This window comes from Urocampus carinirostris, chromosome 2, assembly GCF_059441175.1.
Source record: "Urocampus carinirostris isolate Australia breed hairy pipefish chromosome 2, RoL_Ucar_1.0, whole genome shotgun sequence".
In the NCBI taxonomy this organism is placed as follows: domain Eukaryota; kingdom Metazoa; phylum Chordata; class Actinopteri; order Syngnathiformes; family Syngnathidae; genus Urocampus; species Urocampus carinirostris.
Window position 1 is genome coordinate 5337941 of NC_142350.1, and position 27667 is coordinate 5365607.

Consider the following 27667-nt stretch of genomic DNA (forward strand, 5'->3'; position numbering starts at 1 on the left):
GCTTCTGTTTCCTTATGGGCAGTTTTTTAAAGCATTTAATCACAATGTTTTTATTATTGTTATTATTATTAATATTATTGTTGTTGTTTAATTTTATTTTAAAATAAAATTGTCATATTTATTAGTAAACATCGATTCAGATAAAAGTGCATTTTTTAAAATACAGTTTACTTTTAAATCGTGTAATTCTTTAGAACACGTATTAACCGATAAAATACTGAATACGTCCACATCCCGCCTCCTAATCAAAAATCTCACCAATTAAACAGCAGGAATCCCCTAAAGGCAGAGTTTGGGGGCGGAGACACAGCTTGTTTAATCTTTAAAAAGAAACTCGCAGGTGACGAATGATCACTTAAATTGCTCTTGTTGATCTACTTTGCCCAAGCTGGTGTGACTTTTTTTCAAATTAACATTTCTCCCATTTCGATGAAGGCTTTAAGTTTTGTGTTCATTTGAGCTTAATTTCTTTCAAGTAAGGCCCTGTAAACTTCAATGTGGGCTTGTTTTTTATTATGGCCGCGTTTTTTGAACGCTATTTTGAGTCCAGCAAATGGAGCGACGGTCTCTCGTGTCACGTAAGTTTGATTTTGATGATCAAAACTAATAACGTGGACAGATTAATGGTTGTATTGTACATTTTGTGTAAAAGTGTGGAAGCTTTAAAAAATGCATTTAAAAAATCTGCCATTTTGCAAATGTTATTTTCCTTATTGCTTTATTTGTCCGAAACGTCTCGTGCATTTATTTGTTGTCTGTCAGTTTAAAATGTCTTCTTTTTTTTTTTTTTTAATAAATTGTTTGTTTTTTCCTGTGATGTAAAAACAAAGGTTGACTCATCATATATGTATCTCTATGATGTCACCGACTGTAATCGCGTGTCTTGTCTAGTTGGATAATTCCAAATATGTGTTTCATTATTTTCAACTTAATTTGATTGTTCTTTTGGATCAGAATTGTTTTCTGTTGTTGGTGATCTATTGACACTAACAAAGATGTCATATAATGAAATTGTGAATATGTTTTGATTGCTAATAGGATTTTCGAGAAGGGTTGTTCAAATCCTCACTATGTGTTTGCTGGTAATAACATCATATTGGAACATAATATTATGAATGTGCTTGATTGCTGTTGCGATTGTCATGATTGTTTTATTTTAATATTAGTGTCAATAAATTTGTTCAAACCAAAAAAAAAAAAAAAAATTACATATTTTGTGCACTCTTTCTTTGAAATGTTTAACCTTTACTTTTTACCTTGTTCGTGCTGAGGAAATCAATTCAATTTCCAACACATTTTCTGTGATTTACTTTTATTTACTGAGAAGTCTGCAATTGTATTATATTCATCAAAATTAATGTATTGTATTATTTGTGTTAAATCGTAGGGGAGCAAAGCATTTTTTTTTTCTGCAATTTTGAGAAACGTTTTTTTCTTTTATACCTTGACTGTACTGCATTTGTCCCAAAAGGTATCGCACATATTCGTTGTTGTTGTTCAGTTTTGAAATGAAATGTTTATTGAATGTATTTAGCAATACATTAATCACGTGTTTCACGTGTAGTTTGTTTTTCATTATGAGAAAATGGATGATGTTAAATTATTTTTCTCCATGAAGTGTCCCTAATTGTGTTTGTGTGTTTTTCATTTTGATAATGTTACATACTGTACTTTTTGTAAAAGAAGTAAACCCAGTTTTGTTGTACTTTTCCTTGGAATTGTTTAATTTGATTCAACTTATTTGTCTTTAATCTGTGAATTATTTGGAAGTTGATAGTAATTTTCAAATCATGTTTGCAACTTTACCAGAAAAGCTACAAATTATTATCATTATGGCAAAAAAAGACCTCTGAAATGTGCTCAACAGTTTGTGTTGAGCTGTCGTTTTCTCTAAGTGACTAGATTCATGAATTTGCGTGATTTGGAATCAAAAAGCATGTGATCAGTTCTTGCAGAGAAAGGACAAAGGTTAGCTTTCCACTCCATCCTGGAAAACTTCTCGTTGCTTGTCTGCAACTTTAAAATCTTTAATCAGTCATCTAGGATAGAAATGTATTTTAAACAAGAGAAATTGTGAACTGTGAAGATGAAAATTAGGTTGCAAGACACTGCAACTGTCACTTTTTTTGGTCTTGTTTGTTTACAATGTGGTGCGCTTATTTTATTTTATTTTTTTAGATTACATCGTATGAGAAATGAGACTAACCGGATGTCATTTATTTTTTAGTTGTAAAACAAAAACGCGTTTGAAAAGATTTTGGTTTTCCTGTCAAGAGATTTTTCTGTGCCCCTTTCACTTGATATGTAGTCCACTCTTGCTAAATTTTCCCCTCTTTATTTGTAATTTGCTTTTTCTTAAATGTGTACTAAATATTGTCTCGTAAGCCCTGAATTCTAAACCTGTTGTGATTTTTATGAAATGGTCTTTTGTTTTTCAGTTTGCAGCAGTAGCATCACTAAAATAAAAAGCCCATGTGTTCAAATTTAAATACCATAAAACATTACTGGCGAAATACAGGGATGAAGAAAATGGAATATGGGTGAGATTGGAAACACTGCATTTTAAAAACTATGGTTAATGTTGTTATTGTTGCTATTATTAGATCATAACTGTTATTATAAATATTATTTTTATTTTTATTGTCATTGGTGCTGCAGAAGGGTGGAGCTTGTGACCAATATTTTTTTATTTCATGTATTCTTTTATCTTACCCCACAAAAATGTTCCACTTCCACCAAAAACTACACAGAAGTTTCAGTCATGTAAGTTGATATTTAGAGGGAGCTCAATCACTGTATAAATCTGGATTAGCGCGGATTAAGTCGGTTACACACACAAAATAATGATGGCTTAGGTACATAATACAGACAAGAAGAAAAACTCAGTCCTTTATTAGAGTCTGTTTACGGCCGCGCCCGCCCCGGTCTGGAAGTCCGCCGTGGTTCTGGACTCTTGGCTTTGTAGTGTATTATGATTAGAGGAAAAGTTTTATTGTGTTTTTCAGCAATTTGCAGCAGATGCTGCAGATCAGTCTCATCTTTTGTGATATAACCACAGTATTCCTGAATCAATTACAAAAATAACTTTTGCATCAGACATCTCTGGAGTTTTTGTTTGTTTGTTTGTTTGTTTTTCATGCCTCTTTTACTATTTAGATACAAACACCCGATATGTCATGACTTGTTCTTGGTTTATCATCCTCCAAACTACTACTGCTACATGATAATTGAAGTGACTCACTCGCAATTCTTTGTTCAGCTTCAGATTCTAGGCGTCGTTTCAACGTCTTTACCTGATTTTCTTCTAGTCTTTTTTTTCTTTCTCTAATTTTTTGGCAACACCTGACATTGACCCCTTTCTTCCATTTGCTCTTTGAGAACCCAATGCTTGAAAATGTTTTTCATGTTTGGTCTGACAATTTTCTGGAATTGGAATTCTTGCTCTATTCCAAAATTATGATATTTCTTTCACTGTCACTGTGAACGACGCTCTGATGGCCACGTGCAATTCCAAGTGGGGTTTTTAAGGGTTATTGATCTATCTTCGTTATTCATTATCCATTATCCGTTATCGGTCAGTTCATAATACGCTACAAAGCCTAGGAGCCGGGACACTTACTCTCAGCCAAAAGGCCAAGCTAAGGTCCTAGCCCTAAAGCCTTGCTGCGATCATTGCGAATGCACCGTTCCCGGAGGTACTGCAATACCGGGCCGATGCGTGGAGTGGACAGAGCAAGCTCATATTCCATCTCCGAAATGCAAAAATCAAAGATAGTGACTTCATAGAAAGTACACAAAGGGCCAAGCTAAGGACTTAGCATCAAGGCCAAAGGCCAAGCTTTAAGTTCCACGATTGTAACTACCTATATAGTGCAATTCCAAGTGTTGATAAAGAAACCAAAAGCAATGGGAACTGATGGTAGCTTGCTTTCAGTGAGTTCAGACACATAAGTACCAAGCAGATACACTTCTTTCTTTGATCTTGTTGAAACAATGTACTGAATATTTACCTGATGATGATCTTTGAATGTTGATCACTTCTTTGAGGACAAAGGTCTGCTGGCCTTGTTTTCAAAAGTAGGTCAAGGGAAATTATACTAGTTGAATTAGACTGATTTGCTGAGCAATGACTTGTGGGTAATAATTGTTCGTGATACACTTACACATATGTGGCTTATCCCAGCATCTCTAGAACTCCCATTTAAGCTGAATGAAATTCATTTATTCGCTAGTAAGGGATAATGATGTCATACAGTAAATTCTTGCTTGCTGTAGTTTGCAGGTTAAAAGCTATTCCCTGATTTATTTTCCCCGATCACATATTGCTGTGAATGGGGACTGGCAGATCATTTTCCTTTCTTTTTTAAATTGCCGTTCTTTACCAAAAAGTGAACAATACTCGTACTTCGTGCATTTTCGCATCTCATGGGTTATGGTACTTATTAACTCTTGACAATTGAGGGTATTCAATATTATAAACTGTACATGGACTTTAAAATATTAGGTTCACATACAATTACATGTACTGAACACCAAAGATTTGGGTGTGGGGAGAAAAAAAAAGACAAAAGATTATATAGTTTCAGTTAAGCAACAATTTTAAATGTTAACAGTTTGCCATTTTTTTGGGTTGCAGGTCTGCCTCAGCAGGTTCAATATATTTGCAAAGTTCAAGCGTCACATTTTTTCACAGTCCCATCAAAAGGTTGGCTTTTGACTTTTGTTATTCACTTCAATCTTGTTCAAAGTTCAGAATTCAACCTTCTCTCCCCAATCACCTTTATTTTCTCATCCTTCTAGAAAATGTATCAGGTTTTCCAGACAGGTATCATAAAGACTAATGTCATGGGTTGTCTCCATTCATTTTTAGACTGTTAAGCTAACCCCTTTCTCTGCTTCACAGAGGATGTTGCTCCAAATGGTAAGCAGAGCAGGGATGCCTTTTTCTCCTTTGGCAATATCTGAAAATGGGGTTATAGGGGGTCATATTTCAATTCTTGTTATACTCTATGTCAAAGGTTTGTCATAACTCAAACCTTGTTCTTTCTAGGCAGGATTCCATGCATCATTATTATGGACAGAAGTCTTCAAGAAAACACTACGCAGCCTTTGATAGGTTTGACAAAAGCTTTCGTGCCAGCGTAATCCCCATGAGGCAGATGCTAGGTTTTATTTTATTTTTTTTTGTATGTTAATCGTTTATTGTGGGCATTAATTTTGGCTTCCTAGTGGTGTCACAAGACATTCAAGGTGTGTGATCAGCTCAGAAGACAACCTGTTGGACTGTTGACTCAAAACGACTGTTTCCTTTTGTTCTTGGCATTTTTTGTTGACTATTTGGTGATGGGAATGTTTCTAATATCAGAAGCTAGAGATAAAATTAACCTCTAAGTAGTTTTTTTGGGTAGAATACAGTATATTCTGGTCACAATGCAATTTAAACAATAATAATAATAATAATAATAATAATTTCCTTTGTATTGTCATTCTTTGTAAAAATGTACACAGAACGAAATGTCGATACACCTGACCCGTTGTAGCGAGTCGATGCAGCCGCAGCCAACAGAGGGCGCCGCCATTATACCAATTAGGTAAGTCTCGGCCGAGGCGCGAACCAGCGACCTCCCAGTCTCAAAGCGGGCACACTACCATCTAGGCTACTGAGCTGGTACAAGTCTACAAACCGACAATTATTGTAATCCTGTAACAGTGACATTTTGAAGCACAATTATTCCAACTTCTCTGGGGCATTGCAAAAGTTAAGATTTGTTTAATGTAAGTAAACAACGCCCTCTTCTGGGGAGCTTTATAACGGTGGCTGTCCATAAATCCTTGAAAAAAAACGAGGTGTCATACGATAACACAATCGTACTATGTCACATTGAAAAGGCTATTAGATTTAGGTTGATTGTGAAATCACAGGCTGGAAATGAATGAGCTTTTCAAAAGTTTTATTGGAGTGTTTTGGGCACAATTGTAATACAAGCAAAGGTTGCATTCTGACAATTGTGCCAAGAAACTGCATCAAAGAAAGCTTTTATAATTTCACTGAGTTGCCAAAGCATCACAGGCCAGAACTAGAACCTGAAACGTTTTTTTTTTTTTTTTTTTTTTTCCTCCATTGCATAAAATCCTGTTATTCATACATTTTCAGTTTGTTGTTGTGGTCATTCAGTCTGTAGAACTTCTGTCATGTTTATCCAGATTGCGAGGCACCTTAATATATGTTGGTAACGCTAGATACACTATGGTTACATAGTCTTCATTAGGCACCATCGAGCCGCTGTTGGCATATGTGGCTGTGTTGACAACAAAATAGAATTGGTCTGAGACACTTTGATTTATATGGCTCATGGTTTGAAGTCCTTCACAATTTAATATCGTCCTGCTGCTTCTTGGGGATAGCATTTTTTTTTTTTTTTTTTTTGAGGATGTTACTTGTCTCTAGTCATGGCTAATTATTTGCAATCCTACTAGGCTTGCAATATCTCACAGTCTGCTTCACAACTGTACGAGACTGTGAAAGTGTGTTTTACTTGTGCCATGCCTGCAAAAAAACTGTGCCGGGGAAAGGCGTCGTCCATCACCTCAACTCTGTCGTCCACAAAAAGTCTTGCGAGGCAAGTTGAGAAAATTTGTTAAAATTGTTGTGCGTGCATTGAGAGTTGTGTACTTGTGTCCCTTTTAGACTATTGCTGGAGAAAAAGAAATAGATTTGGAAATGCAAAAGGGTGTTGGACCAGTGAAGGTTAGTCCTGGCATTATACCAAATCGAAATTTTGGGTACAATAACTTTTCCCTCTTCTGTCTAGGTTTTAAATATGCCGTTTAAGGTTTTTGCACATTGTGCGTCCTCGAATTATCTTAACGGTATATAGACTGGCTTGATTGTGTAATCAAATGTTCAATTCAATGCTGACCGATTTTGCTTGTTCTTACTAGTGATGAGTGCTCTTAGTGCATACAATGAGCTCCCGCCGCTGTTTGAAGGTCAGTCTAAAACAGTCTCGGACTGGCTGGTTTCTTACATTTGTCTTATTGGTTGTTTTTTTTTTTCTCTAAATATATTTAATAGGAATGATCAAAAAGGAGGCGCCAATGGAGAAGCCATACAAAATACATTGTCAGGTAATGTAAAGCTGTACACTTGTATCCTTTTGGATTGTGCACAGTACCCTGGCATATATTTTGGAATAGGGATGTATTGTCTCAGCTGGGGGATGGCACGGCAGCTGAGTGGTTAGCGCATCCGTGGCATAGTTCTGAGGTCATAGGTTCAAAACCATCTACCAGGCTTTTTATGCAGAGTTTACATGTTCTCCAAGTGCTTGCGTGGGTTTCCTCTGGGCACTCTGGTTTTCTCCCACATTTTAAAAACATGCATGTCTGGTTAATTGACTGGTCCAAATTGTCCCTAGGTGTGAATGAGTGAGTGGTCTGTGTGCCCTCTGACTGGCTGGTAACCGGTTCAGGGTGTCCACTGCCAGAAGATAGCTGGGATGGGCTCCAGAACCCCTGCGACCCTACTGAGGATAAGTGGTCTAGATAATGAATGAATGAAAAGGAATCAGAAAAACATTTGCAACTTCATGGTTTAACGCAAAAAGGCCGGTCAATGTTCTTATAGGAGGGCTCCAATGTTGCAATGTCATGGCTTGATGTCGGAAGGTTCGTCAACATCTTTATCAGGTGGGCACACACTTATCAGCATGCCCTGGGTTTGGAAACCACACCAAAACTGAGAACACTAAATATGGAGTTAATAACACAGCAAATATATTGTGGCTATGTCTTTGTATCACGGCAATTACAAATGTATGTCACGGCAAATGTATATATGTACCACGGCAAATGTATGATAAATAAGCACTTAAAATGACTTTAATTGTGAATTATTCTGAACCTATTCATGAGTGGAAGTAGTAAATCACAATCTGTTTTTCTGCTGAAAATGGAACTCAAGAAGGCAAATTAACCTTTTTTCAGATATGTAATGTATATAAGTTTTGCCAACTTGATAAGGCCACTCAGTTTTTGGATAGAAGATTGAATGGTCCTTGCTTGGCACCCTTTTATCCATGCACACTTTTATCAAAACTGATGTTTAGGCCACTTATTGGCAAGCTGCGGTCGCTTCCTTGTGGCAAGATTATATCAGATAAGAATTTTAATTAGCTCAAACTATTTCTGGCATCCAGCAAATGGTTAAATGGGAACACATCATTTCATGTTTCTTATTGTTAGTATAACAGGTATTGAAGATGATAAAAGAAACAGGACTTGTTTCAGGGTGAATAGTTCAGGGCCATTTGTTACTGCCAGAACTGTGCTTTGATGCCTGAAAATAATTGAAAAATAAGTTCTGTCTGGGGAAATCAAAACAACCAAAGTCTTAGTACAATAAGGAGAATCATTTTAAACTCCCAGTTTGGAGTAAAAACATAAAATTAAATAAAAGACCGAACCTTTAAATTGTATGTGCCAACTTTTGAAGGGAAGGTTATGAGCACACTTAGTTGTGATTTATATGTGAAAAACACCAGATGGCCCAGCTTTTTATCTCCCTGATGGTGAGCTTGGACACAAAAACACTTTGTTACTGTTGCTCAAGGTCTGCTTTTTCTCACTCTTGCAATCAACTGTTTATTGATAAACCGAGGAACACAGAAAAGTGGCCAAGTCCTGCCTTGGTCCATTTAGTCCAGAAAAAAAAGAACACTTAAACCTCTAGATTTCCCAGTAGGTAGCTTTTTTAAATATCTTTTAATACACATTTCCAAGTGTTTCTTAAATAACAGGAACTGAAATTAGAGCATGCGAGTTTAACTATCTTGCACTCCTGTCAAAACAAGATGAGGCCTTACCAATAAAATGCCCTCTTTTGTCAATGTATAAGAACTGAATCAAACTAGGCAACAGTAGCTAAGCCAGGAAAGTACAGTGTGAAGTTTGAAGCAGACTGAGGGCAAATGTGCCAAACTAAAGGAAAAAAATCTATCTTTCAGAACTGCAATATCCATTTGGATACACCTGGGCAATATTTCCTACACGTGCAAAACGAGGATCACAAATTGGTGCGTCTACACTCCTCCTTCGGAATCGCTGCTCATAACCCAGACGGTTCATATTTTTTTCCTCCTCCCCCACACAGGTGACTCGGAACATCTCCGGTCAAGGTAGTTTTGACTTGTCAATTGAAAGGGTAAAATTTAAGCACTGCACCAAGACAGCAGTTGCTGAAAGTGAGTAAAGTCATCGTTTGGCCCAGGCACTTTTTCAAGGATGTTGTTGCAACATTTGACATGTACGCAACAGGTCTGATGCGCAATCAAGACTTATTTGATGAAATGGACAAGCTCTCTGTGCCAGGTAATAAGAACTTTCACTGTCTACATTGACCCATCCCCACAGTGCCATTATTTAGTTTTATTTTTCTAAGTAGGCGCATCCTTGATGGTGTTCTGCCACAGCTCGGAAGTTCTGTCTGAGTCCTGTTGCATCTGTTACGCTTGCAAGGATGCCTTCCCAAAGTCGATGCTGATAAAGCATATGAATTCGCATAGTCACCTCCTACAAACACTGGTCTGCTTTTGCAATTTAATACTTTACACAATCTTTTAATGATCTTTTTCAGGTGTATTTGTATTGTTAAATGGCAGCCTGATGTGTTTAAGCTAGCCTACCACAGCTACAATTAAGTGTTTTTGTCTGTGTTTTAGATTTATTTAAATCCCTGGCGATTTCAATTTGGTTGGGAAAAGCCTCCAAATCTACAATTTTTGCTCTCAGAGGTGAAGGCAGAAGAGAAGGAACAAGGGTGGAACTCTTTGGTTATAAAGGTATTTTTTCCTCCTTTTTAAACAAAGCTATACCTCTAAAAAAGTTTTAATACAGCATAATTTCCCAGGTGATGGATATTCCCAGCTCGATGTGGAATTCTATTAATCCACCAAGTTACCAGAGGGGTAATTATAGAGAAGATAACTGATATAACAGTTCTTCAGGAATTTACCACATTTTAATTCTTTTATCCACAGTGATGGACAAACTGTCACGCCACCAATTTGTCTTGAAACGGAATGGTAAATGACTGCTATTCTAGACAGCAGCCATCTAACATAAGCACGTTTTTTAATTGTCACTTCTGTTTAGTGCTGCCATGCCAAACCTTCAGCAAACTGCACGAAAACCAGATGTATCCGTTTTTGGGTGAGTAAACGAACAGAATGAAATCGGGATGTTCTGTTTCAGACACTCAACTGCCCATCACAGGGTGCAACTTCATGGTGTCGCACGATGCCCATGACGCAGCTATCAACTCTACTTATGAGTCATTATTGTGTCTGCTGTGTGGAAAGCGTCTATTGGACAATGAAGGCTATGCACACGCTTTCAGCAGGGACCATGTGCAGATTTTTCTTGTAAGGGTTCTTGTTCATCCCTTACGTTTGCTCACCGAGTGAATGTTGCTTGTGGTCTTGCTTTTCTTCACTAGGACAGATTCCATCCTGGCTCTTTGGAGCACAATTGCCATACCAAGGTTTTGCTGGATCTGGCAATACAGGCTGCACGTATTCACAAAATAACCCACGTACAGGTACGTAAGAAGATGCCTTGAATGGAAATTACAATTCTACAATTAATGCTCATTCACACAGAAAGTAAAATTGGATAAGCCCATCAAGGAACCTTGTCCTTTCCATAAAGGTAATAGTACTAGCATATTTGAGACAATCAATTTATTTTTAACAACTTTTAATGATGTTACCTTTTTTTCTTTATTTTTGGGACAGTAAAACATATCCTGAGTGTCTCAAAATGGAGGGTTAGTAATTGTTCACTCATACCAAGCGTACTACCAAAAGAAAGATTGGGTAAGCAACAAAGTATTTCACACATAAAATAACTACCCTTATCTTTATATCACAGCAAATGATTGCTGTACCTAATTTACGGCATCTTTTTCACTGTATGTTCAAGTTCCCAAAGTTGCTGCAACATCACTGACTACAGAAATGAACGTGACGAAGACAACTGTAGTCCCTTCCAAAAATACCACTACTCCTGCTCGCTGTATTAGGATCTCAAATGGCAAAAACACAATAAATGCCACATCTCAGGATGACACGATTGGTTGTAAAAGGCAACCAACAAGCCCCAAAGGAATGGAACCATGTCAGAAGAAGATAAAATGTGTGGAAACTAAACAAAATGTGCCGAATGTCATCACAGACAATCTATTTAGACCCATCACCAACTTCCCAACGAGAAGAAATGTATCAAACACTAAATCACCTGCCACCAGTCACTCAACAAAACCCATGACTGTGACCACTAATGCCTCCAATGGCTTTTCCATTTCCAGTGACACAAAATTATGTAGTTTTAAGGAAGCATCTATCCCCTCTGCTTGTGGAGTTATACCTACACATTTGTGTGCAACCCTAAGCACAAAGACTACTGCTTGTGACACTCTAGCAATCTCCTCCATCAGGAAGTTTACGACACCTATCAGTTCTACTAAAGGTTCTTTGGGATTTTCAGCCACAATCCACAATGTGACAGTATCAGCAGTTACTTCTCCAGCTATAATCAAGTCCACCGACAGCACTGCAATGCAAAATGCTAGAAGGTCTAGCAGCACATCTCCAACCACAACCAAGCCTGTAGTTGCTTCAATAATCAATGGTGAAAGTATTAAAACATTAAATGCACCCCAAGCCACCACCAAGCCCTTCCAGGGTGCAACTACCAGCAAACCCACAACATTTGAAATAAAAACTGATGAAGACACGACACAACATCTCTGCTGGCAATCCAAGAAAAATCTCAAGACCAGTTTAACGACACGGCTGGAGTCGGAAGCAACGCAGGAGGCAGGATGTAATAAATCGGAAGTGAATAACTCTTTGAGATCCCAAACTGATTTCGAACCGCATGTCTCTAAAAGCCACGCCAAACAATCGTGCTCAACAGTCAAATCTTTACATGGCAAATTGAAGACCAATCTTACTAAAGTTGGTGGGTATCCTTCGTTTAACATAACTGTATTAAATGTAAATCCACAAATGTCTTAAATGCTAGGTCAATTTCTTTAATTATTTTTAGGCTTAAGTTTCATAGTTGCAGTTAATAGCGACGGGAGGAAGCAGTCCTACTGCTCTCTTTGCCACATCAGATTAGACTGTTCCAGTCATATCATGGAAGAAGTTCACTTAAACAACTACATTGTATGTGCCTTCCTCAGAAAACACTCAAATAATATAGTCAGGTGTTCAGTTTGTTTCCTTTGTCCCAACAAGAAACGGAGGTTTCCGGAGTTGAGTGTTGAGTCTTTGATGGGTGTCAACCTGGAAGAGTTTGCACTTAGCATGGCTGAGGTGGAGAAATGTTTAGGATTGCGGAAAATTCAGGTAAGTTTGAAGGTACTGTTCGATAAAAAAATGTATCTCCAGGTTTCAAATGAAAACTAACTCTTCTATTTTCGTTCTTCGTTGTAGACCTTAGAAGTGTCCAGCAAGGAGTACAATGACTTGTCTAGTCTTCCAGGGGGGCAAGGTAAATAAATAAGAAAGTAACTTATTCTAGATCAGAGGTCAGCAACCTATGACACGCGTGCCACTGCTGGCACACGGCAAAATAATTTATATATATATTTATATTTATATTTTATATTATATTTTATATTATATTTTATATTATATTTTATATTATATTTTATATTTTAAATGCGCATTTTACCTGAAATTTAGACATTTTCAGTTGCGCACCGTGTTGTTTGGAGACTTTACGGTAGCAACCCTCCTCCGTGGCTCCGCGTGTGTCTGCGTGGTGCCAAGGAGAGATCGTTGTTTTAACCCAGCCACAGAAACACCAGCGAGCAAGAACTAAATGAATCATGAAAGCTCCTCCAGCGAAAAAAATCTTGTTCTTTACAATCAGCGTGGACAGATAACTGGGACTTTATGCAAAAAATGCCTGTGCTGTTTGTGCATTATGCCTCGAAAGTTTTGTACCTCGCAATCAAGTTTTAAACATCATTACGAGACTGAACATGAATTCAAGGATGAGTCTGACAAGGCGGAGACATTAAAACGCGCTGTGTCCAGGTACGGCAAACACAGACCCTAAAAACCTTTTGTCACTGCTAAAAACACCACCACTGAAGCAAACTATCACATTGCTCACTGTGTAGCAAAGTACAGAAAACATTTACTGCTAGCGAATATATTCAAGGTTTGTGCGCGTGCACTTGTTCAGCTGTTATTTCTGTTGCAGTTATTTTCAAGTAGCCTTCATTCTGTAATTTCAAGTTTTGTTATTTTCTGCAATAAGATTTCATTGATTAATGGTATAGTAGCTGTCCATATTACTTGTTTTTTGATTGTAGATCATTGTTGATAAAGAATGGTTGATTCCAGTGGTAAAAAGTTGACGTCATGGATGTCTGAAGGGCTTTCCACATGTTGCTCACATTGCTTTTTTTGAGTTTGTTGACGAAGAAAAATAGTGTAAAATAAATTGGTCAGTTATACGATACCAATGTATATCCATTTTGTATATTTGGACTTGTGTAAAATTACAGCTCTGTCTGATATAAAAAAAATTGTTGTGCGAGTCATTGATCTTGGTGTGGCACAATGATTTTACAAGGAAATTTGAATGTGGCACTCCACACCAAATAGGATGCTGACCCCTGGTCTAGGCGTATCTCAAAGGATACAAGGGTGTGTCTAAATATCTTTGTTGTTGGTAGCTTTACAGAAACTGGAGACCAACTTCCAGGTCATTACCAAATCTTTGGTGCACTGCAGACTGATTTCTGTCAATTCCTTACAGGATTCTTCAAGCCCAGAACATGGTAATACATTTTTGTAATGTATTGAGTTTCTTTTAAAAAAGCATGATTAAATTACTTCACTCCTTGCGTGTTTCTTAAGGATTAGATGCTGAGATTCATGCTAGTGCAGATGCTGAACCAATCTTTGAGCCACAGACCTCTGTTTGTAACACCCATAGTTTCCAATGTGAGGAAGATATTCCTGAGAGAAATGGCATGGATTATCCCAATTCAAAGTTTGAGCCCTTATATCCACTATTAAGCCCAGAAGATCAGTCTAATGATCCAGGATCAATGGATGCTTATAAAACCCCTTTGTCATTGGAGGAACTAAATGCAAATCTCCATGATAAATCTTTTGAGAACAAGGAGGTGTGCGATTCAAGTGTTATCAGTGAGCCCTTGCCGTCTATTTCAATGGACCTTGAGCCTCAGAAATGGGAACAAAACTCAGAGTTTGAAACTTCCAATTTTTCCTCGCCTCCAAAGCCGTTCGAATCAAATCAAGCGACTTCATCCTCGTCCGCGCACGACGAGCTTCCTGGTTCTATTAATGTTGACCCACCAACTACAGTTGCAAAATGCAAGGATGACAGAAGTTCCAGTCTGAAGAAAGGTGGGTCCCACCTGCCGGTTCCCATTCTTTCAGGTGGGTTGATTTGATGAGAAATGCTGCATCAATAATTTGATACACTAACCCTATATTGGGTGCAGGAACTGTAAGTAACTTGACCAGGTGTTTGTGGGTGAAGGATCCGTCGGACAGGCCAGTCGTAGGTGGGTTGGTTTCTCATGTCACTAATGAGGACAAGTTAACGATTGAAAGATAACAGATTGTGATCGGCCAATCAGGTCTTGCATCTGTGTATGAGTGTCGCGGGATGCGTAAGAATTCCTTCTACTTGTGCGAGAGCTGCTGCAAGAAATTCAGCCACCGAGATATTTGCCAGCACATGCGTAACGGGGATCATCGTTTTTCATACGTGGTAAGATCCTTATATTGAGAAATGAATGTAATTTGTAATAAAACTTAATATTGTTCTTGCAGCTCAAAGCTTATCCTCATTTAGTGGATTTATTTTGGCATAAGGAGGATATAGCTGAAGAAAGTAAGCGAGCAATGCTTAGCAAAGTTGTGATAAAAGTTGCAGCAGAGGAGAGTTTTAAAAAGATGGATGCAAAGGTACTCTTTGCTTTTTTTCCTTTTTTAAATCACAAACCAATATTTGACTAAATTTCTTTTTCTGTAAGGTTCTCTTCCTGAGTGAAGACTTGTATGACTATGTTTGGACGGCTCCATTTGAGCAAGGTAATATGGAATAATCCAGATTTTTGAGAGTGCACTGTATGAACTCTAGGACTTGTTGCCATTCAAAGCTCTCAACAAGTTGAAAAGTTCTACAAATGGGTCTCCTGCCACTTTAGAACCAGCTGGTGGGTCAATGTTTTTAAATTATACATGGTACATCAATCATTCGTAATCAGCTCTTTCTGCCTTTACAGTAAAGCAGATGTTGGAGAACTGGAGTGGTCATAACAGGAACCAATGGCGTAAGGGCTGTAATGCTGACATTTCACCTTCCATCACCTTAGCAGCTTTATCTAGCAACCCTACACAAAATGACAATGGTTCACGTGGTCTAGCAGAATCACAAACACCTTGTCCTGTCACAAAGAAACCACCTGCTGTTCAGGTGAAAGACAAAATGGTCAATGCACAATACAGCTCCCCTCAAAATGTGGGTTCTGTCAGTAAAGCACCCCTCCTTTTTCAAGTAAAGACTGAGCCGATCTTTGACTCGATGTATCCTGAAATTGATAAGGAGCAGTCTAAGCTACAAGTGAAATTGACAGCTAAGCAAAGTGTTTCCAAAACTGCAAAAAGTTCAGCTAAAAGTCAGGCTGGATTTCAAGTAATGGCTGAAATGGCCATTATTCCACAGACTGAAACTGATGGAATTTCAATGTATGAGGTGCAGTCCAATTGTCAGAACTCGCAAAATGTGGGTTCTGTAAGCAAAACTTCCGCTGTCTTCCAGGTCAAGACTGAACCAGTAGTCAAAGACTCTGCACCCGCTAAAGTATATGAAAAACAGTCTAGTAAACAAGTACAACTTGCAGATATCCACCAGGTGTCTGGAACTGCCAAATGTTTACCAAAAAGTCGGTCTAGATTTCAAGGGACTTCTGACATGCTTCTGCCACAGTCTAGAACTGATAAAATTGCAATTTCTGAGGTGCAGTCTAGTGTTCAGAAACCTCAAAATTTGGTTTCTGTCACCACAATTTCCTCTTTTATTCGAGGACATACTGACCTGGTCTATGACTTGAAGTATCCTGAAATTGATAAGCAGCAGCCTTTGCTCCAAATGAAACCTGCAGTTATGGATAGTGGGTATGGAACTGCTAAAAGCCGACCAAAATTTCAAGTGACTATGGACATGCCTATTACTCAGAAGAGCACTAACGATACTGAAATTCCTGAGGCACAGTCTAGTTCTCGGGATCCTCAAAATCTAGGATCTGTTCCCAAAAATCCCCCTGTTTCTAAAGTAAAAATTGAACCGGTAGCCTACGACTCAGGACTTTCTGAAATTGATAAGCCTCGTCAGCAGGTTAAAGCCGCTGTTACGCAGCATGACACTGGAACTGTGAAAAGTGCTGCAGAAAGATTCATAGTGACTGCAGACATGCTCCAGCCACAATCCATATCTAATGAAATCACCATTCCTGAAGAATTGTCCAATTTGCCAAGACAAGCTGTCGTGAAGCCTCCAGAATCTAATTGTACCGAACCTGCTGCTCTTGAAGAGCAACAGAGTTTTGATGGAATGTCTAAACTACAGCCATGTGAGTTGGGAACTCTGGACTACAAGTTACCAGTCAGTGAAGAGAAAAGTTTTGTTAAATCTGCCGATCCTGTCCCTAAAAAGCAAGCAGCACATTTTCAACACATGCCAAAAGATGAATTGGCTCTCAATAGTTGTCGATTTCCTGCATTTGTTAATCATGGTGCTGAAAAGGGGCCTTTAAAAAGGAAGTATTCTGTAAATCCTGGTTCCATTTCCAAAAACCGGGAACTTTCAGTGAAAGATGACTCATTGTGCATAGAGTCCAGATCTCTTGACATTACTACAACCACCATTATGCCATCTGGCTCTCAGCCAATGGAACAAATACACTCTAAAAAAAATGGTCTTACTACCAATGAAGCCATTTGTCCAGATGAATACCTCCCCACCAAAAAAAGACTGTCCCCAGAGTCATTAGGTGAACTGATAAACATTTACTCCAGCAAGACCAAAGGCTGTGATCCTCCACTGGTCAAATGTAGACGTATGTCGGTGGAAACTGAGTTTACCGTACAACATACGATGAACTCTGAGGAACCAAGTTCCGGAGACCAAGCTGTGCTTGATAATGGAAGGTCTGGGTCTAAGGTAGAGTGTGTAGCTGCCATCGCTAGTAGTTCAGCAACTCAGGTGTACCAAGTGCCAGCTGCCCAGCCCAGCACCACCATCGTCAGGAACCACAGTGGACAGGATCTGGAAAGTTCTAGAGGTAGTCCATCCACAACTCAACATGTCTCACAAGGACACTTATCAAGCAGCTCAACATTGAATTTGTCTGACAAATCAACCAACACTGTTGTCCCATCTGAAACTGATGTTAAACCACCAAAGATGAAGGACTTTTACACGGGTATTACAAATGCTTGTGGCAATCAAATACCAGTTTTGACAAATACTTTAGAGAACAATAGTCTGATGAACAAAAACTATCATATAACTCCACAGCTCGGCACTTCCTTGAATGCCAGACAAATCCCCCGTGTTGCGAATATCTATTCACGGTATGCTCAAGGTGCCATAGCGTCATTAAACGGGCAACCGAGAAGTTCAATTCCAGTCGATGAAAATGTAAGAGTGAACTCTTATCAGTTTTACCCAACGCAGTTTGCAAACAACGTCACTGCGCCAATTGGACGTTACTACCCAGCCGAGGCAAGATGGGTGCGGCAACCAACCACCTTTTGTGGGTTGCAGCCCCAGCCTCACAATGGGATGTGGGTTCCAGCACCTACAAATGCGCTCATCTCGATAAGATCGGGAGCTTACTTTGGTTGCCCCATCGGACTCATACCCATGCGTGGTCAAGGGAATGATGAGCCATCTTTACCTGGTTTGAATACTTGATAGAAAAATGTTTAGGTGAAAATGTTGACCAGGTTTACACGGTTTCAAAATAATTATTTTTATACAAGGATTTTTGTTTTTTTCAAAACATGTAATTACCACCACTTTATTGGTATTTTATCATATAGATTGTGTCTATTGCTTGAATTGTTATTGGTCAAATTTCCAATGTTTGAAAGGGAAAGAACAATAAATTTAAACCAGAAACCTAGTCTCTAAACTGTTATTTCCTAAGAAAATGTTCACTTTAAAGTATACCTGTGATTAATACACATTCGTAATGTAAGATGTCACCAAGAATAAATGAAGACATGCAAGAAGAGAAAGAAGGAATAAGTTACACATATTTAACCAATTCCAAAGCCACCTACTGAGTCATTTTTGTTTAAAATTCCCTATGGTCCACCTGAAAGGTGGAGAAAACGGGGAACATCAAAATATGTTGGCCCCCATGCACACCCATGGTGTAAACCAACACAATGTCTCTAAAAAAAAATGATACTGTCATTGCAAGCATTTAACAATATTAAAAAAAAAAAAAAAACGTTTCATGCTGTGGTGTGAAACACAACACTAAGGGTAAAAGAACCGAGACTAATGGGAAATAATGAGATGCACTGGTACTTTATTACACAGACATCATATTCCAAGCCAATGTCATTGAACACTGAAAATCTCACGTTTATTAGACCAGGACCCATCTCCAGAGGACAGTGCATGATAGTTCTGAACCAGACAGATGATTCTGACAAATACCGCTGTAGATTAATTCAATACTGTCGTAGAGAAGCTTCTTCAAAACAACTGTGACAAGCCTGAGGACTGTAATTTATACGAATTAAGACCAACCAAGATTGACTTTGTCACTTGCGAGCCGCATCAGAGCAACTAACTGAAGCTCTTGCAAATTACCAAAGTGCTCTCGCCTGAGCCTTTTATTGCAGGGCAAGCGAAAATATGTCACAATAGAATTTTACAGAGTGTGCAGATGCAGCCCTGTGTTCTGTCAGTTTAATTTCTGCTAAAGTAAGTGTGAAACAGACAACTCCTTGTTTTAGAGTTTGCAGACACAGATGTGTTAACTGTCAGTCTAGTTTCACTTCTGCTAAACAGACAACTTTTTGTTTTAACCTGACATCTGACTGTGTGCGCATAATGTAATGTGCTTTAAACAGAATTCATCATTATTGTAGCTATTTCACATTTTCACCGTTTTTATCATGATTAAAACAAAACACCAAACTCCATCAAATGCAGTTGCTTGAGTGGAGAGAAAAGAACACCCAAAAACCAAGTGAGGAAAAAGGGCAGAACCCCCTCCCAAGTGAAATCCAACACAAAGGCAATAGAAAGGTTATAGCTGTTTTTGGTCCAATACATGTATATACACAGTAAACCCGGACACATCAAACATTCACAACTGCAATGCTTTTCTGTGACTTTGTCAAAAGGTTTACACATCAGTAGAATTCTTGTCAGCATCACCCATAATTTTTGTCTGGTTGTTTGTGTTAATACATTGTCAGACTCTGTGATTGTGGTTGGAATGTAATGTGGTGATGTTTGTACCACACTCCGGTCCCGGTAGGTCGGGTTAACGATGGTAGTGGTCAGGTCGTCTTCACTGACCTGTGACAAACTCCGTTGGTCGGGATACACACGATTCGTAGGATGAAGTTTGTTTTCTACCGATGGAAGTCTGAGGATTGGCCTTGTGGAAGGGAGAACTCTTGTTCTCCTGGAGACTCGGTCGATGTACCCTTTCCAGTCGTCGATAATCAACTGAAGACGTTGGCATCCGGCTCGAAGGACCAAGTTCTAGATGGTCAGAGATCTTTCTTCAAAACAACTGTGACAAGCCTGAGGACTGTAATTATTATGTAAACTTATCTCAAAAGACAGTAGAAAAGTGTCAAGTTCATTTGTAAAGACTTTGTGTTTATCATCAAAGGAGGAGACAGACACAAATTTAGGTTACCTCGACTGGGGATGTACTGTTAGCCTTTTAGTTTGGACGGCAATGCAGGGTATTACATTTTGTTTTCCCTTCTTACAGACTCTAATGAGTCTTAGATATGTCACCTTACTCTTTTTTTCTTGGGGAATCCAATGCTATAAAAGGAGAAAAGTTTTCTATAGGTTGTCTTTGCAGATAATCATACCTGTCAACCTCCACGGCTCCATGCCTGTACAAACTGTCATATTTTTCCATACAAAATAATCATGCTATTTTTTTTTCCGGAATGATGCATTATGGGAAATCCCCATGCGCACAGTAGCATCAAACCGCTCGCTTCGTTTGCAACGAAAGCGATACCGAGATAGAGGCTTCCGCGCCGAACTCTTTTGACTTGATTGATTTGCCCTTTCGTGATAGTCAATGTATACCGGATGGTACCCATCATTGACAAATTTGCGTTTTTCTGTATAGATTTCCTTTTACGTCGTACTCGTCTTAAAATGCAAAAAAAACGTACTTTGTACGGCAAAACTGTACAGATTGACATGTATGGATAATTAAATAACCTAAGTCGTGTCAAGGTTTCTATTTCATGGTAATATACCAAATTAATGTGGCAGGGAAAAGCTTCATCTAATGCTGTGAGGCTAATGGGGTCTGTATTATAACAGACCCAGCAGCAGCGTAAACTAAATAAAAATGACACGCTCATGTAAAACGAAGAACTTTGTTCTGGTTCCCATTGATCATTTTCACGTTGAGTTGAACGTGTGGGCAACAGCATGCCTTAATCCACCTTAAACACTTCTCTGAATTTGTTTTTGGCTGAGGAAAATGGATGAACATCACCCCTACCAATTGTTCCGAATACGTCTGATCAATGTTACTAGTGTCCGAGACACATTGTCAAACTGATTTTGTTACAAAACACCCTACTTACAAATGGCTAATTGACTTTGAATTAATTATTTTTGGCACACATCTGCTTCAAGTCTGGCTAATGAGAAGAAAATACAGGCCATGTGATGTAAATGTTCTGCATTTATGTAGCGCTTTACAATGTGCATCACACTTACCCATCACCACACACACACACCAATAGCAGCGTCAGCCATGCAAGGTATCTACCTGCTTATCAGGGGCATTAGGGATTCAGGACACTTCAACACTTACACGAAGGAGGCGAGAATCAAACCTGTGACTCTTGATCCCAAGACTGGCGCTTTACCGCCTGAGCTACTGCAACCCTAAATATGTATTTAGTTAATCCTAAAAGGGGAAGATTATTTTTTTGTCTCTCGGCCGGTGGCTTGTTTACCACTGTCGTTTATTTTGATGCATGTTAAAAGTCAGAAGGAAGGAAATTGGACATGCTGGCTGGGGATGAAAGAAGGCTCTGTTGACTCTGATTAAATGGGTTGGAAGAATATCTTTTGTTTTCAAAATGATGCCTGAGCCAACGGACGAATCTCTCCAAAAAGCGGCATGAATGCAGGTCTAAAGTTCCTCAGCATACACAATACATTGATACTACAACTTGCCTCTTGCGTTTCCTAAAACAAGTCAGGATATCTTAAGTTACAAAGGGGCCATCCCCTGTGAATAATCTGATTTATTATTTTCCACCCTTATCGCTTGGACCAATATTGACACTGGCCTCTGAACAAAGGTAAGTCAAGTCATGTTTATCTGTATAGCCCTTAATCACAAGAAAATAATGAAATGAAATAGTGACGGAAAATAATTGAGAAGCACTGCTTTAGCTCAAGGGTGTCAAACTTATTTTAGCTCGGAGCCACAGGGTAAAAATAAAACTCAGAGCCGAACTAGTAGATTAAAGAGAATAAGAAAGTTAAAGCGAGAGGGGGGGAAAATGAGTAAGAAAGAGATACAAAGAGTTAGAGAAAGAAGGAAAAAGAGAAGGGGAGAAAGCAAGAAAGTTAGTGTCAGAGAGAGAAATGAAGAAAGAGGGTAGTGTATAATGTAGTGTATTATGAATTAGATTTTACTTATAGGTTGAACTGAGGCAGCACAGCGGCATAGCGGTGATCGCGTGTACGGCACAGTTCATTAGATAAAACCTCTGTGGAGTTTGCACGTCCTCCCCGTGCTTGCGTGGGTTTCCTCCGGGCACTCCGGTTTCCTCCCACATTCCAAAACCATGCATGTCAGGTGAATTGGCTGGTCCAAATTGTACCTAGGTGTGAATGAGCGAATGAATTATCTGTCCCTGTGTGCCCTGCGACTGGCTGGCAACCAGTTCAGGGTGTCCCCTACCCACTGTCCCTGAGAATGGCTGGGATGGGCTGCAGCTCCCTCGCGACCCTACTGAGGATAAGCGGCAGATAATTGATGGAAGGATATAGGTTGGAACTGATTGACAAAACAAACAGATAAATTACTGAGTTACGATCGTGGCCCCAGTCAGGTCAAAAAGTCACGGGATGCCGGCGCCTTGCGGGCCCTCCAGATTAGATATTCTCCAGACATGGCCAGCTCTAGTGGCCCAGTGGATCCGCCCTCCTCAGGAGAAAAAGCGGAGGGGGAAAACTTTAAATGAGATGGCCCCTCCTCAGATTTGAGACATGGCAATTCACTGAGACACTTCGATATACTTAATACAGAAAACTTCAATCTATCTTCTCTTTGTCCTGAGACCTCTTCAACATCAGCCAGCCGTCCGCATCCTGATGTGGAAGGGCCTCGGGGCTACATGCGCCAACCCAAAAATGCACAACCAATGAAAAAGAGAATAAGAAAGTGAGAGAAAGATAGAACAAGTAACAGGGAGAAAGAAAAGGGGACAACGACAGAGATAAAGCAAGAGAGAAAAGAAGAATAAGAAGAGAGAAAGAAGGGAGATAAAGAAGATAACAAAGACACAGAAAGAAAGAGCAAAATAAAATAAGAAAGGGAAAAAAATGGTAGATAGAATAATAGTGTTTTCCTATCATGTGGCCTCAAGCTAAAATGGGTTTGAAATCCGTTTATAATTGTTTTCGAGAGAAAACATGTTGGAAAGCTATAATCGTCGCGTTCCTATTGCACAAATCAGCGACATGGCATGAGCACCCTAGCGGCAGCTTTGATAACAGTTTCGGAAAATGCACATGTGCTGTTCAGAGCGTGGGCGGAAGTCGTGTTATGAAGTCGTTGGCGGTCAGTACTTGCCCCAAGTCTCCACGCTGCTTTTGATTTCCGCGGAAAAGATAAAGGTATGTAACGTTTATTCTTGATGCTTATTGGCATCTTTCGATTGTCAACTTTTGGGGTGTTAAGTTGTTATTCTGTCTGTTTTGAGTATGATAAACGAGAAACAAGAACGGCGAAACTATGTTGGTTTTGCATTGCTATCTAAGTCGATAACGTCAAAGTTCCTTTTTAACAATTTATCAATCATTGTCTCACTTATGTGATTTAGTCAATTATGTGATCAACAAACTGCGATTGCTTAGGAGTGAATAATGCTAATTGTTTGACTTGAGTATCCTACTTTTGAACGGAGCCAAAGGTCCGCTTTGATGTGACAAACATCCTATTTTCAAAGATAACTGAAGCGTTTTTCCTGAACTGACTACAAAAACTCTATAAAAATAAATGTTTAATTATTATTATGGGTCGATAAAACTCTAAAACGTCGTATTTGGCGAGTTATTTCAAGCTTTTTCGGGAGTAGCTCAGGAGGTAGAGCGCTCGTCCTGGGATCAAGGGATCCCAGTTCGAATCCCGGCTCGTCCGTGTTACATGTCGAAGTGTCTTTGGGTAAGACACTGATCCCCTAATACCCCCAATAAGCAGGTTAGCGTCTTACATGGCTGCAATACAAGGAAATGTGGAGCACATTGTAAAGCGCTTTGGGAAGTCATTGACTTGAAAAGCGCTATATAAATGCAGATCATTTCATTACTAAATCTCCCCTCGCTTGAATGCGCATTCTGCTGCGCTTCCAACAAAAGCGATCGTATTCTATATAATAAGTTTATTAAAACAAAGCGACTTAATTAAAACAATTGGGAAATCGTAGTCTACATAACGCATTTATTTAAACCATAAAGGGCGATCGTATTATACAAAATGCGTTAACGCGGATGAAAAAGTCACCAACGTCAATGTACGCTATGATTTCCGCGATCACAACTAATTGTACACAAATAGCCTTTATTTGATGCACTATAATAGCCTTATGTAATGTCTTTTTTATTGTGAATGAAACCCTGGTTGCATTGGATCCCGCGGTGTAAACAAATTGTTGTGTTTTTTTTCATTTAAAATCGGGCTTCCCTGCCTATACTGTTTGCAAAGTCAGACACGCTTCAAACCTATTATGTTTTTTGGTTTTGGGATCCAACTACAGAGGAATATCTTCACATTGTGATGTGTTACTGATTAAGTGTTCGACAAATGTAGTTCGTTTTTATTACGACTATTAATAATAATAATAGTAATGAGAAACGTCTGAAAGTTTTCAAATTCACTGTGCTGACTTATTTATGCCACAGAAGGTTACTCTAGAAGTTACAAGTCTGTATCTCAGAGTCTATTTTAGCAGAGGAGTCAGATTTTGGCAGGAAAAATGACTGCCCAAATCCCCCCCCCCCCCTGCTAACTCTTGAATAAAAACTCCAAATAACACCACATTCACTGTGCTGACTTATTTATGCCACAGATGGTTACTCTAGAAGTCACCAGTCTGTATCTAAAACAGAGTCTATTTTAGCAGGGGAGTCTGATTTTGGCAGGCAAAATGTCTGCCCTAATCCTCCCCCTCCTGCTAACTCCTGAATAAAAATTCCAAATAACCCCAAATTCACTGTGCTGACTTATGCCACAGAAGGTTACTCAAAAAGTCACAAGTCTGTATCTCAAACAGTGTCTATTTTAGCAGGGGAGTCAGATTTTGGCAGGTAAAAAACCTGCCCAAATAAGACCCCCCCCCCCCTCTGCTAACTCCTGAATAAAAAACAGATTTAGCCCCAAATCAGATGTGGGTTATGTGGTCATCATCATCATTATAATAATAATACCGTAAATTCCGGACTATAAGCCGCTACCTTTTCCCCAAACTTTCAACCCTGCGGCGATTCAGTGATGCGGCCAATTCATGTAATTTTTCTAACGGCCGCCAGCGGCGCTCGAGTACAAAAGGTAAGATTCAGACTGGTGGAATATATGCGCCGAGGAGGACTGCAACTTCACTAAAACTGGCCGCATGCGAAAGGCAAGTTTTTCGCAAGCCTGCCAGTGGATCCTGACAGCGTGGGGCAGCATAAAAAAATCCACCATCACCAACTGGTTCCGAAAAGCCGGTCTGCTGCGTGACGGAGAGGAGGGCACAGAATCAGGAGTGGATGAAAGTTCCTGCGACAGTGACGGCGCGATTCCGGCTGCAGGAGCGTGGGACGACGTCTATATGACAAAGTTTCTTTCCGACACTGAGGAAGACAACTTTGATGGCTTCAGTTCTAAGGAGGAAGGTGAGGACGGTTTACAGTGATTCTTACAAGTACGGTATGTTGTTTTTAACAGACTCGTTTACTGTGTTGCTAGCGTGTCGCTAGTGTGTCGCTACTATTAACTGCCCTGTCAGGCACCGTTTGGGATGAAAGTTATATTATTATTATTATTATTATTAAAGCTTTGAAAACTCTCTCGGTGTACCGTCTTTATTTGTAAATATGTGTAACCCATATAATATGTATTTGCAACTGTATATTTTTGTAATGTATTTATTTGTATTTATTTAAGACACTTATTCTGATATGTTTTCCACGAGCAAATTAAAAAAGAGGGGCGGAACAAACGGGGGGGGGGGGGGGGGGGGGTGACGGGAAGTGGGGTAAAACGGTACCCGGACTCTGCAGGTCTGCATCAAACCTTAAGTACCAGTATCATTTTTTGTTCATTTTCTGTGATTTTTGGACTGTGTACTTCAATGAAGGACATCTAGTTTCAATCGCAATGTAACCGCAGTGTACCTGTCCCACCAAAGATCCACATTCACGCTGGCCTGTATGATGAGGTTTTTATTACAGTTTCTGCAAATGAAATGAGTCACAACACGTGATTAGCTTCTCTGCTGGCTTTGATCTCGTTGGCAGCTCGCTCTGTAGACTGCCCAAAGCCTATTTAACATATACGGCCATCATGACAAACAACTCAGGTATGAACTCTTGAAAGACATCCAGTCACATATGCTAGGCCATCAACCAATAATCGTGGGAGGAGATTTTATTTGCATCCTAAGTAGAAAGGATAGAAAGGGGACCGATGAGGAGTTTAAAGTAGATAAAACATCACTTTCATTACAGGACATGTGCTGGACATTTAAACTGGAAGACTGTTTCAAATCCATACAGCACATATGTCAGAGTCAAGGCCCGCGGGCCACATTAGGCCCGCGAGAGGGTTTTACCTGGCCCGCGTGACGATATCAATATATTATTAGATCCGGCCCGCAGGCCGCTGCAAGCCAGCAGCCCGCAGTACGCATGAATACTACATTTCCCACAATGCAACGGGGACGCGCCGAGCGGGAGCAAAGCGGGAGGCGGTTTGATTTATTCAGCAGTCGATCAGCAGCAGTCATTAGCATAACAGCAAAAATTAGCCCACAGATACCCATCAACAATGGCTAAACGGAAGGTGGACACTGAAAACCGGGGCTTTCAAACAAGTTGGAGTTGGAGTACATGTTCACGGAGGTAGCTGGAAAAGTATCAGCGTCAGCCTCAAACAAGTAATGTAGAGTTGTAGTACCGTATTTTCCGCACTATAAGGCGCACCTAAAAGTCTTTTTTTTTTTCAAAAGCTGACCATGCGCCTTATAACACAGTGCGCCTTATATATGGCTCAATATTAAATTCGCAAGGTCTCGCAACTACGAGAAACAGCCGCCGACTCCATTTTTCGCGCTGTGCATACTGGGAAATATTAAACGATTGGTAGTTGCCGGGGCTCGTGTTGTATTTGTTTACTAAGTGGCAAAATGGCTACCCCATTAAACTGCTTAATTCATATTCAACAAATACAGTATTTGTCTGAATCCAGGGTTATGACTGGTGAAGATGTAAAGCACAATTTACCTTAAACAAACGCAGAATTATTCAGAATGTCACGTTTGAGAGAGAGAGAGAGAGAGAGAGAGAGAGAGAGAGAGAGAGATTCTCTTTCATACGTGCATTTGTATAAGAAAATGGCTCCTGTTAAGAGACACGCGTACAACGCCGAGTTTAAACTCAAAGCGATCAGTCGCACAACACGGCAATAGAGCGGCAGCGAGAGAGTTAAACTTAAATGAATCGATGGTACGGAAGTGGAGAAAGGATGAAGATAAGCTCCGCCAAGTAAGGAAAACTCAACAAAGTTTCCGTGGCAATAAAGCAAGATGGCCAGAGTTAGAGGAGACACTTGAACAGTGGGTTGTTCAACAAAGAGCGGCAAGCAGAAGTGTCAGTACGATAACTATACGTATGAAGGCAACAGCGCTGGCACAAAAACACCGGACGTGTTGGATGGCCCATTCACTGAGATATGGTCAATTCGAACACAGCAGAAGAAGAATTCGAGGGATTCGTCGATGAGGAGCTTATAGAGTGATCTTTGTTTTTCTTTTGTGTGTTTACGTTTTACATTTTACAGTTATTATGTTATTGCTTTATTGTTATCGTTTTG

The 27667-nt window shown here is 39.5% G+C and overlaps 2 protein-coding genes and 1 pseudogene across 7 annotated transcripts in view; 2 read left to right on the forward strand and 1 right to left on the reverse strand.

Moving 5' to 3' along the window:
• Positions 1–324: 324 nt before the first annotated feature.
• On the forward strand, positions 325–18247 carry LOC148370764 (uncharacterized). 3 transcript variants are annotated; one of them, XM_088328519.1, is made up of 34 exons: positions 325–578; positions 4637–4705; positions 4801–4825; positions 4904–4921; positions 5051–5116; positions 6478–6620; positions 6689–6748; positions 6813–6870; positions 6943–6990; positions 7076–7128; positions 9006–9074; positions 9152–9242; positions 9316–9369; positions 9440–9582; positions 9720–9839; positions 9908–9965; positions 10038–10082; positions 10153–10209; positions 10273–10421; positions 10496–10597; positions 10659–10707; positions 10794–10874; positions 10981–12021; positions 12109–12230; positions 12303–12413; positions 12501–12558; positions 13757–13861; positions 13941–14489; positions 14555–14617; positions 14693–14826; positions 14889–15023; positions 15092–15149; positions 15218–15274; positions 15344–18247. In XM_088328519.1, the coding sequence occupies exons 1-34, from the start codon at positions 516–518 to the stop codon at positions 18034–18036; spliced, it is 6747 nt and encodes a 2248-aa protein (XP_088184645.1). In that variant the 5' UTR covers positions 325–515; the 3' UTR covers positions 18037–18247. The 3 variants fall into 3 exon arrangements, with proteins under 3 accessions (XP_088184645.1, XP_088184646.1, XP_088184647.1); XM_088328520.1 differs by having other exon boundaries at positions 9443–9582; XM_088328521.1 differs by lacking the exons at positions 325–578; positions 4637–4705; positions 4801–4825; ... (9 more) ...; positions 9316–9369; positions 9440–9582 and having other exon boundaries at positions 9794–9839; positions 10501–10597.
• On the reverse strand, positions 3674–3842 carry LOC148370765 (U2 spliceosomal RNA; annotated as a pseudogene).
• A 4878-nt stretch (positions 18248–23125) lies between the features above and the next one.
• LOC148370766 (uncharacterized) overlaps positions 23126–27667 on the forward strand; it is a 32333-nt gene continuing 27791 nt past the window's right edge. For all 4 annotated transcript variants that reach the window (XM_088328522.1, XM_088328523.1, XM_088328524.1 and 1 more), the window contains exon 1: positions 23126–23211. The gene's annotated coding sequence lies outside the window, so the exon portion shown is untranslated. The remainder of the gene's footprint in view (positions 23212–27667) is intronic.